Source organism: Takifugu rubripes, chromosome 3, assembly GCF_901000725.2.
Source record: "Takifugu rubripes chromosome 3, fTakRub1.2, whole genome shotgun sequence".
Classification (NCBI taxonomy): Eukaryota; Metazoa; Chordata; class Actinopteri; order Tetraodontiformes; family Tetraodontidae; genus Takifugu; species Takifugu rubripes.
This window is the reverse complement of record NC_042287.1, coordinates 5,908,336-5,919,167: the sequence shown is the minus strand read 5'-3', so window position 1 is coordinate 5,919,167 and position 10,832 is coordinate 5,908,336. Positions and strand designations below refer to the sequence as shown.

Below are 10,832 nucleotides of genomic sequence, written 5' to 3'. Positions count from 1 at the left end.
TGAGGAAGCTGGTGCTGGAGATGAAGAGATGCGTGAAGCTCATGACAGCGTGGAGAGGATGGATGGAGAGGGAAGTACAAAGAGAGGCCGAGTCATTCGGGAAATCTGGAGCATTACGTCATGTTAGCGCCCCCCCACGCGCCCCCGCCCCATCGCCTCTGCGCAGCATCCGGGCTGCGATCGCGCCGTCGTCCGCCCTCAAATCCTATTGGCTGCGCCGGAGTCAGCTGCTGGGAACCGGGCAGGGGAGAGAGAGAGATGCTGTTAAACAAAAGCTGCTGCAGGATTCATTTTTATCACAATTCGCTTCAACAACACCCGGAAAAGGCCGACATTCCGTCAGACAGTCGGTGTCTCGCGCCTGTTGTCCTGCTGCGGCGCGAGACGCATCCGCCGCGCGGGAGGAGCCGGAGCCGGAACAAGGTGAGGCGGCCGTCCTCTAACCTGCCCGCACGCGCGCTCCATCGGGACGCCTGGCAGCACCGCTCGGTGCCGAAGGCGCGGATGTCCGCAAATAAACCTGAAACCATCCAGACAGTTTCTAGACTAAAGTTATTATGTAAGCTCAGCTCAGGCTGTGTTACAGACCGCAACAAACTTGTTCTGTAGCATTATTACTCTTAAATTATTTAATGTGCATATGAAAATGCAGCATAATTCATCACACCATTCAGAATGTGGAGTTAAAAATGAGCTAGCATAGCAAATGGGCTATTTTTGGAACATTTTCATTTCTCTTTTCTTTCCTTCCCACATTAAAAAATGGGCATTTAAAAAAGTCTTTGGATCTTCGAGTTGGACTGGTTTTAATAATGGCTACATTTATTCTTAGTCTTTACTATTTTGACAAACTTTGCTTTGTTTTAGTCTTTTGAACTTTTACAAGCCAACCTTTACTCATAATTATGGAATTATGTACAAGGTTGGCAATGTTTTGACTGTAAGACACATTCAACTTTACCGGTAGTTTTCCCGGGTCTGTAAAGCCTCTCAGTTGTGTAATGTCTCTCGCGGCTGTATTTAGACCATACTTCTCACGGCCTCTGTTCTCCGCTCTTCACTCTTGGTTTTGTTGTTGAGTTTTCACTTTAGTTTTGTTTTCTTGTGTTTCCTCCCTTGTTTGCTCCCTTTCACTAAAATCCACAGCTGACTCCTTTGTTCCTTTCTGCTCCTTCTTTGTTCCCCCTTTGTTTCGCCTCATCTCTCTTCTTCTGGTGTTTCACCTGGTCTCTCTTTCCCCACCTATCCCTACCTTGCCTGTCTTCTCTCTTGCCCGTCTTCCTTCTCATCTATTGATTTACCGTCTCTCATCTCTCCCCCTTCCTTTTCTCACCCCGGCTCTCTCCTCCATTCTCTTTCTATCTCACCTCCATGCCTCTTCTCTTTATCTCACTCCGCTCTGCAATCATCTCCCCTCCAGCAGTTGTCTCCTCCACTGTTCTTTCCTCCTATCTCCTTCTCTCGTCCCCTCCTCGTCTCGCCCGCTGGAAGACTGACACTTTTGTTGTGAAACTGTGTGTGAAGATGAGATAAAGTAGGTCAGACAGTGTCTTCGCTTTAGTTATTCCTCACAGTGGAGGATTCCACAGTAACAACCAGTTGTGTTATAACAACCGCGTTGCTAAACCTTCAGATAGGTTGTGCCACTGCTTGAGATGATTGTTCAGATTATTTTGCTGTTCCATCTACAAACTGACTTCATCAGATGATGTCTTGACACATGAAGCATCATCTGGTTGTGATGAGGTCACAGGTGGACATTACCTCATCCAACTACTTGATTACACATTAGTCTACAATAACTAGTGTAAGTGGTAGAATAAATAATAAAGTAAAACTTTGAATTTCCCATCATGTTACCACAAACAGGACATTAATGACTTGTAACCAGAATATAACCAGCTTGACATGGCTTTCACATGATCGGTTTAATCGGTTGGAATTTTGCGAAGTGAGATTTGAACCCAGTCAGAGTCAGTTCTGATCACTTCCTGTGTTTCTGTCCGACAGGTCGTCGGTGCTGTCGGACCTTGTGGCAGAAGATTCCGCTGCAGTTAAACCATCATCGCATTTCTACCTCGCTCCCAGAGCATCATGCACTTCGTAGTCCTTTTTTTCCTCCTCGCCCTGGTGACCTTGTTAGTGCACGCCAGAGTGGGCGGGGCCAGCGAAGGTATAGCAAACCCACGTGGAGATGTCATATTAATATATCATGAAGATAAATTTAACCCAGATTTAAAAGGGAAGTGTGGCTGAGCGCAGTGTGTGTTCCGTGCTGCAGGTAGCACGTGTCCTCTGCAGTGTGTGTGTGAGACGAGGCCCTGGTACACACCTCAGTCTGTGTATCATCAAGCAAAGACAGTCGACTGTAATGAGCTCCGTCTTCAGAGAGTACCAACCAATATTTCATCTGACACGCAGGTACCACCTGTAATAATAACGTTGCACCATTTTGGCTCATTTAGCTTAAGACACAAGCATCACTGATGTTGAATTAAGAAAGATAAATTGAAACCTGGCAAGAGAAGCACAACCTTAGCAATAAGTGGTTGCATTTGCTGCACAATAGTTGCCTTCATTGCGACCACTGAACTGAATGAAGGAGGTTACAGATTATAGACGCACACGCTCACAATTTACAACACACAAATGCCTTTTAAAGATGTACCACACACACTGAGATGAAGTATCATCCTGAGACAGGCAGGATGCTGCTATATGTGCACGATTTACATTAAACTGGAACTGGAACTTATGGCATGCTGAAGAGGGTGCTCAGACTCAAACCATCGGTCTTGATGACCTGTACTGGAAAGTGATCGGTTGCGCTGCACTGTATCATGTAATCAGATTATGAGTATGAAAATGTGTTTCAGCTGCTGCTGCTGCAGCGCAACAACATCTCCTCCATCACCACTGAGCTACAGAGCCTCAGTAACCTGACAGAGTTGGACCTCTCGCAGAATCACTTCACACAGGTACACAGGTGACACCAGGGCCCGGGTAACCAACAAATGTGGGACTCCATGATGGGAAAGGGCTCTTCCTCTCTCTGCTCAGGTACGCTCGATGGGTTTGTCTTCTCTGAGCCAGCTGGTGACTCTCTACCTGGAGGAGAACCACATGGAGGAGTTGGATGACTTTGGTTTGATGAACCTGACCTGTTTGGAAGAGCTCTACATCAATCACAACAGAATCTCTTCCATTGGCCCCAAGGCCTTTGCTGGGCTGTCCAACCTGCTACGGTAACTCTGGAGTGTTTTTGACTTTAACGGCGAGCTTACACGGGTTTCCTGCTTCCCAATTGTGTTTGTGATGACGGGAAAGTTGTTACGGCAGGAAAACCGAGTCGACTGGAAGACTTGGTCCAAACTTATGAGCAACAATAAACTTTATTTCATGTTCATTTTTATTTCTTAGATGCCATTTCAAGTCTAGAATGAAAAATTTGAATAATTTTGGCTTTGTTTGTTAATTAGCGATGAAGCCCCCTCACCTGTCAGAGTTCTCTACATTAATGTTGCTGATTGACTAAATGAGAGTTGGGGACCAACAAAAAGGCAAATAACTTCCAACAGTTGCCCAACGTTGACAGTTGTGTTGAGGCTTTCATACACAGATGAAGAATTTATACAAAAAGATGTTTTCTTTAATGTACAAATAATTAAAGGATGAGCTTTAATCTCCTCTGCTGTACGGCCACGTCTATAATTGTCTCCTACACCTTTTCGACAGTGTTTCCGTATTTCTCTCCTTCGTTCTGTAGATTGCATCTCAACTCTAACAGACTAGTAGCCATTAACAGTCAGTGGTTTGAGTCTCTGCCATCTCTGGAGATCCTGATGATTGGGGAGAACCCCATCCTGGGACTGGAGGATAAGAACTTCCTACCTCTTTCTCGGCTCCATAGCCTTGTACTGGCTGGAATGGGACTGAACTCTGTCCCTTCTGCTGTCTTCCACGGCCTCGACTACCTGGAGAGTTTGTCCTTCTACGACAACCGACTCAGGTGTGTCTCTCTTCTGTCTGTTGGTAGACTTACACGTTTAACCTTCCCTCACTGGACGATATTTTTACCGACAGGTCTGTTCCTCGGGATGCCCTGAGTGCCCTTCCCAATCTAAAGTTTCTGGATCTAAACCGGAACCCAATCAGCCGGATCCAGCACGGAGATTTTCAAAACTTTCAGCATCTAGAGGAGCTCAGGTAAACTCAGGAAGTCTAAAGTCTAAATTTGGACTATTGAAGTTTGATGCTGACCAGAGAGGCCCATCCATCTGGATGGAGGTCACATACAAATACAGCAGGTGCTGCACAGTCCACCAGCATAACTGCTCAGGAGCCACATCATCCTGTGTTTGACAGAATCACCGGGAACACGAAAACCAGGAAGAAAAGGACAAAAGTTAAATTCAGGCTTAAGTTGTTGCTCAAAGGGGCAGTCAAAACAACACATGTCCAGATTTTTGCACACAAGGTTCTGGTAGATGAAGTAATTGTGCTGATTCTGCTGTTTTCTGTCTTCAGTCTCAACAATATGGAAGAGCTTCTGATAGTGGAGAGGTTCGCCTTCCAGAATCTTCCCGATATGGTCAAACTAGAGCTCAACAGCAACCCACAACTGTCCTACATCCACCCACAGGCCTTCAGGTGTCTGACTTTCTGTCTGTTTAACATCAATTAAAGAATTCTGTATTGTTCTTGAACAGATTAAAAACATTTCTTTTCCTCTCGTCTCTCTACCTCCCCCTCAGATACCTGCCATCCCTACGGACTCTCTTCCTCCACAACAACCAACTCAGCTTCCTCTCTGGAGCGATCTTCTCCTCCCTCCCCTCCCTGGAGGAGGTGTCTTTGCACTCGAACCCTCTGCGATGTGATTGCTGCTCCTCCTGGGGACCCCACCTTGGCAACCAGTCAGATTTAAAGATCCTGGAGTCCACCACCACCCTCTGTTCCTCTCCCCATCAACTGGTGGGTCGAGAGCTGCGGGAGGTGGTGGCAGCTCGATGGGGGGACACCACTGGTGGCGATAGTGGAACAAACAGCTGTCTCCCTCAAATCTCTCCTTATTCCTTCCCACCTGCCATTAACGTCAGTGCCGGGCAGCCAATTACACTGGAGTGCTGGGCAGACGCTGACCCTGCCCCCCAGTTCTACTGGGTAACACCTACTGGAGACAAGGTGAGCTGTTGCGATTGCTTGAAGAGGCCTCCCACCGTGGAGGGTTGGATCAGTGACTGAGTGGAGACCGAATCGTGGAGCGCAGCTCATAATCCCATTCACTCTTCGCGCATTTAAGGCACATTTTGGCTCAATATTTGTATCATGGAAGGAAGCAGAGATCCATTGGCTTTCATTCTATCTGATTTCAGTATTACCACACTAAGCCTTTAAAAATTGGTTGCGTGATTTATTTTCTTTCCTGGTTTCCTCTGGTCTATACAGGTGAGTTCAGAGGCAATGGCTGCACCGGACTCATCAAAGGAGGGACACGAGCCGAACAGCCGAAAGAGGAAGCATCATATCTCTGAGTCTGGCGTGTTGGTGATTGAACATGCGGAGCCTTCAGATGCAGGTTGAATTTGTTGTCAGCCTTCTAACGGCTCTCTGCGTCTGAACTGATCTAGAGTTGATCCTTACCGGCCCTGTCTTTCAGGCATATATACCTGTGTAGCGTGGAACAGGGAGGGGGCCGACACAAGGAGCCTCTCCATGTTTGTGGACTCAGTTGGTGGCCAGGCGGGTGATTTAGGCTGGTGGGACGGAGCGCCAAGCAGGGAGCAAAACTGGCCAGGGAACTTATCTGATTCGGCGTCCTCGCTGGTGGTTGTGGCGAAGGTGCAAGCTTTAACCCTCTTCTTGTTCCCTTTTAATGCCTGGAGCTGTTTTTCTTTATGATGTATCTGAATCACTCTTTAACACCGAATAAACCTGAATTAAACTTCAGATGGTGGATGACCAGTCGGTGGTGTTGGAGTGGAAGTTGTTTCCCAACCGGGAAACCTCGTCGTCGGTGGAGGCCCAGCAGACATCTCAGCTGTATCTGCCCCAGTGGATCAGCGCCACCGTGCACATCAACAATCCTCAGATAAGCTACACCACCAAGGTGATTATAGTAGTGCATGTTGGTGTCATATTTGGCATTTTAGGTAAACGCTAAATACAGGAGAGAACCTAAACTCCCTCGTGTTGATCAAGTGGAGGCCCAGTTCATGGTCCTGCTAGGCCAAAAAGAGAGAGGCCACTCTTTTTAAGTGTTACCAGTTTAGCCAGAGAAGTTGAGTGTGTAAAAGACGGGTAACAGGTGACCTTTACCAGCTTAGACCCCACCTCTGCAAGGGGGGAAATGGTGTAATAGCTTCACCCTCCCATCTCTCTCTCTCCCTTGTCTTCCCACCTTTCTCAGGTTCCAGTGGATGTCCAGGAGTATAATTTGACTCACCTACTTCCTGCCACAGAGTACCGTGTCTGCCTCACCATTTCATCGTCTCCCCCTGTAGCAACCACCACCTGGTTGTCTCCTAGCCCCTCCCCCAGCCCCAACACCTCACCCTCCTTTTCCTCTCCTCTCCACATCTCCTGTGTGAACATCACCACCAAGGAGGCCGATTTCTCTGTGGAAATGGCGGCATCACGCCGAAGTAGCATTGCAGTCGCGGCTGTTATGGGCTCCATGTTCGCTCTGTCCATCATGGCACTGCTAGTGGTCTACATAAGCCGCCGTGCGCAGCAGCACAAGTCCTGCGGACACTCGCTGAAAAAGTACATCCAGCATGCCACATCCATCCCTCTGAATGAGCTGTACCCACCACTCATCACACTCTGGGAAAACGAGACCGAGAAAGACAAAGACGACAAAGAAGATGAAGAAAGAGAGGTGAGAGAAAAGGAAGAAAAGGCAGGGGGCAGTCAGATCAACACCAACAAAACGTACATGTGGTAACTGAGAGGCAGCGGGGAGGAGGGAGGGTTAGAATCAATGGAGCACATGAGGAGGGGACAAGGGCGGAGAGGAGAACCTGGATGGGTGAAGGTTTACCAGCTAATACAAAGAATATTTGATTTCCTGCAGACGCTGTCCAACAGGACGATGAGTAATTAAAATCATCACTGTAGCTGCATCCAGAGACGGGGAGGTGAACTCCATCACAGGCCCAAGGCCCCCCCCCCGCTGTTTGTTCCTTCAGTTCACCAACCAACAGACTCTCTCCTCCTCTTCCAAAGCATGTGTCAGACGTCCTCTAATGCCACCCTCACAGGAACAAGCAGTCCAAGGCAAACACTTGTGAATGTACACACCTGTAGCACGGTTCAACATTTAACACAACACCAGCACTGAACTTTTCTGAAAACAACACCACTGTACAAAGCTGTACTCACCACGCACTGCTCTGCTCACCTTCAATACCCTCACTCACTGCGTAGCATATACACGTAAACATAGTAAACAAAGAGACACATGAAAGTTCCATTTCACTTTCACTTGTTATATGGCACTATTTTTATATTATTAGATTGTGTATGTGTGTTCATATATATATATATATATATATATATATATATATATATATATATATACACACGTATGTGTGTGTGTGTATGTGTATATATATATAAATGCACATGGTGTGGAGAAAGAGAGAAATGAAACAAAGATATTATATTTGTCTATTTTCTTTGAACAAGTTCTTTTCTCATTACAGTTAATGGCATGTTTAGATTTTACTCGTACTCTGCTGGCTCATCAGCGACTTATATGTCATCAAAGTTTAAATTAGCGTTTACGTGTACATAAGATATCATTTGGGATTCACAAGCAGAAGGAGGCTGGGAATGTACTTCAGTCACCAAAAACGTTCTTTTTAAAATATTTATTCTATCCTCGTGAAAAATGTTAAATTTGTAAACAATTTTACTGAATCAGCGAAATAATGAATCACGATTTATTCAGTTCATTGAGAATCAGCCTGAGTATCATTTTAGTTATTTGCTGGTTGCGATCAACATGCATTGAGTGGTTTTTGATATTATATTATAGAACTATTCCTACTTCTCCAGCAGCTCTTTATTCAGCCCTCGTATGTCTAACTGGAATTTTCAGGTCAATTTTGCTCAAAAAAGGTGTCTTTTCGGGTGAATCTTTTACACTGTTGAACTTTCACCTAATGGCACACTGGCAACACAGCCTGGATGCATCCCGGTGGCGTCTGAGTCACTCTTGTACATACACAGGTGATCCACACATGCATCCTGCTGCGGAAGGACTTTGCCAGCACTCAGCACAGTGCAGGACATGCTGAACATGATTCTCTTTATTTATTTATTTATTTATTTATTTAGTGCACTGTTTGGAGGCTTGCCCACACATTTATTGTAAAATGTTTTTGTAAATTTTTATATATATATAAAATAATAAAATATATCTGTACCACAACCTGGCTGCAGTCAGAAAGAAACCAAATATCATTCTTATTTCACCCAAGATTGAAGAAAACTTAAAGTGCAGATGGAGAAAAATAACATTGTTTATTTGATTATTATTTTTATCATCATTAATAATGATGATTAGCATACTAATAATGGTATAAATTACAACAACAATAATAAATTAGATTCATATAGTGTGTTTCAAGATACCTGGGGATTTTTTACAAAAGCAAAAAAGACAAAGACAGAACAACAGACAGGACCAACTACAGCGGTGAGCTAACTGAGTAGGTGAACGTGGTAACTTTGGGACTAAAACCAGGGAAAACAGACAGGTTTTGAGGGCAGATTTGAATCCAGGGGATGGGGCAGGATGTATCTGTTAAAGGAAGAACCTCCAGAGGGTGGGGACAGCTACACTGAAGGCCGCGTCCACAAAATGCATCCGCTGGTATACTGGGTGGAGAGCAGACCCACAATGGAGGCTGGAGGCTTCAGGATGGAGTGTGTTGGTGGAGGAGGCTCTTATAGGAGAGACTGAATCTCACGGGGAGCCAGAGAAGGTGGATGAGAGTGGGGTGATGTGCTGAGAACCCTAAGATCTGGACAGACTTCAGTACGTCCACCCCGAGCAGGACGCTATTGCCGGAGTCCTGATGGATGCTGACGAAGGCAAGGATGAGGCAAATTTGGTGGCGGATTTGCTCTGTGACTGGGATGGCAGGGTGGAGTCCAGGATGATGCCCAGGTTGCAGAACTCAGCAGATGGGGAGAAGGAGCAGCCATCGACCTGAAGGAGGAGAGCCCCAAACTTCCTTGAGCAGCACCGCAGGTTCCACAAGCATGAGCTCTGTTTTGGGAAGCGAATGTTGCAATGCTAAGACAGAGCGGAGTATCATCAGCACAGTTGTGGTAATTGAGTTCATGATGCCCAATGATCTGACCCAGGTGGAGTGTGCTGATGGTGAAGAGGATGTGCCCAAGGACAGAACCTTGAGGCCCACCTTGGCGGACAGGGGCAGGGGGGGGGGGGGGGGGGGGGGGGGGGGGGGAACTGGAGCCAAATATGGTGACAAACTGTCCTGTTGGCAAGATGTGACTGACACCAGGTGAGGCCATGGTAGTTGGAAGGTGGTTGAGGAGGCTGGAAAGAGGTGTTAGAAGCTGCTGAGAGGTCCAGGAGAATGATTAAGCTGGTGTGGCCAGAGTCAGCAGCCAGGAGGCCCTATTCCAGAAGCTACAGGGGCAGAAAATGCCTAACAGCTTGTCTGGGCCAGGTTTATGGCTCAGAAATGTATCATTTCCCTCCATCAACCTGGACCTTGCGGAAATAAACACTTAAACGGTCCCGTGTGGGCTGGAAAGACAACGAATACCCATCAGGAGGAATCAAACTGGGGTGCTGATCACTCAGAGCTGTTCCAGGTTGCCAGACGCCTCCAACAAGTCCTCATCAGTCCTTTTAATACCAATTTGGTGGAAGACCTACTGGCTTTACAGAGCATGACTCCTAGTTTACACTGGTGTGGTGTGAAGATGCTGGCATGACAGTCAGTAGATCTAATAAGGCCAAGGGTGGATCTCCTGCTCCTTTTCAGAGAAGACTTGTTCCCTCCAGTGGGGAAGGATCTGGTGATCTTCACAGGATTGATGTGGCAAAGTCATCTGAGCTAGAGGGCAAAGGTCTCGGTCTGACCCCCGACCCTCACCTGTGGTTAACAGATGATATTCCATTGATATTACAAGCTGTATGTTCAATATCCAACATACTGCCTGACGTTTTAGGACGATCCACTTGAATCATTAACATCTGGTTCCTGCAGAGCTGGTCTGTTAACTGATCTGCAGCCCAGATGTTTCCTTATTGAAAATGTACTTTATGAAAATGGGTAATAATGGAAGCTCTGAATGGTAGCTCTTTTTGGAACTGCTGATCAGACTGAGGACGCCTGACCGACACAAAGAAGATCAACTCACAGGAAGGAGCAACAAAGAAACCTGCCGATCACAAAATAAGAGCCAAAGAATGATTAGAATCACTAAAACTAACAGAAGAAAGGACTGTAGATCTTAAAGTCTGTTGTGTCTCCCACATGCAGAGCTGGAAGCTGCGGCTTTGCTGCCGAACTCTTTCTGGTAGAGATGCACCACAGCGCCATCTAGTGTCTCATCTATATTAAATTCCACGTGTAATCAAATGGGCCACTGGTCACTATCGATTAATGATTTTTGAGATATTAAAATGGAATCATTTACCACATTGGCTATATATATTGACTGATGATGTCCTGGGATTTAAGGTTACTTTGTTGATTAATGTTATGGTAATTAAACAGTGCAACGTTGATGATGAAATGTACTTCTGTGGTTAGGGACGCAATTTCAGACTGTAAAATAGGATT

The 10,832-nt window shown here is 46.2% G+C and overlaps 1 protein-coding gene across 3 annotated transcripts; it reads left to right on the top strand.

Annotated features, from left to right (window-relative positions):
- The first annotated feature begins 218 nt into the window (after positions 1–218).
- LOC101072684 (leucine-rich repeat neuronal protein 1) lies at positions 219–7,559 on the top strand. Of its 3 annotated transcripts, XM_029834316.1 has the most exons (14): positions 219–423; positions 2,011–2,173; positions 2,282–2,421; positions 2,877–2,978; positions 3,061–3,245; positions 3,767–4,009; positions 4,084–4,206; positions 4,528–4,650; positions 4,755–5,184; positions 5,449–5,578; positions 5,660–5,841; positions 5,951–6,109; positions 6,410–6,880; positions 7,076–7,558. In XM_029834316.1, the coding sequence occupies exons 2-14, from the start codon at positions 2,095–2,097 to the stop codon at positions 7,103–7,105; spliced, it is 2,397 nt and encodes a 798-aa protein (XP_029690176.1). In that variant the 5' UTR covers positions 219–423; positions 2,011–2,094; the 3' UTR covers positions 7,106–7,558. The 3 variants fall into 3 exon arrangements, with proteins under 3 accessions (XP_029690176.1, XP_029690175.1, XP_029690177.1); XM_029834315.1 differs by having other exon boundaries at positions 6,410–7,559; XM_029834317.1 differs by lacking the exons at positions 219–423; positions 2,282–2,421 and having other exon boundaries at positions 2,040–2,173; positions 6,410–7,559.
- The last annotated feature ends 3,273 nt before the right edge of the window (positions 7,560–10,832 follow it).

What these genes read in the sequence shown, in the direction of transcription:
- LOC101072684 (XM_029834315.1), top strand. Translation starts at nt 2,095, where the DNA reads ATGCACTTCGTAGTCCTTTTTTTCCTCCTCGCCCTGGTGACCTTGTTA. An exon ending in CGCAGAATCACTTCACACAG is followed by an intron (nt 2,979 to 3,060) that starts GTACACAGGTGA and finishes CTCTCTGCTCAG; the next exon opens with GTACGCTCGATGGGTTTGTC. An exon ending in ATCCACCCACAGGCCTTCAG is followed by an intron (nt 4,651 to 4,754) that starts GTGTCTGACTTT and finishes CCTCCCCCTCAG; the next exon opens with ATACCTGCCATCCCTACGGA.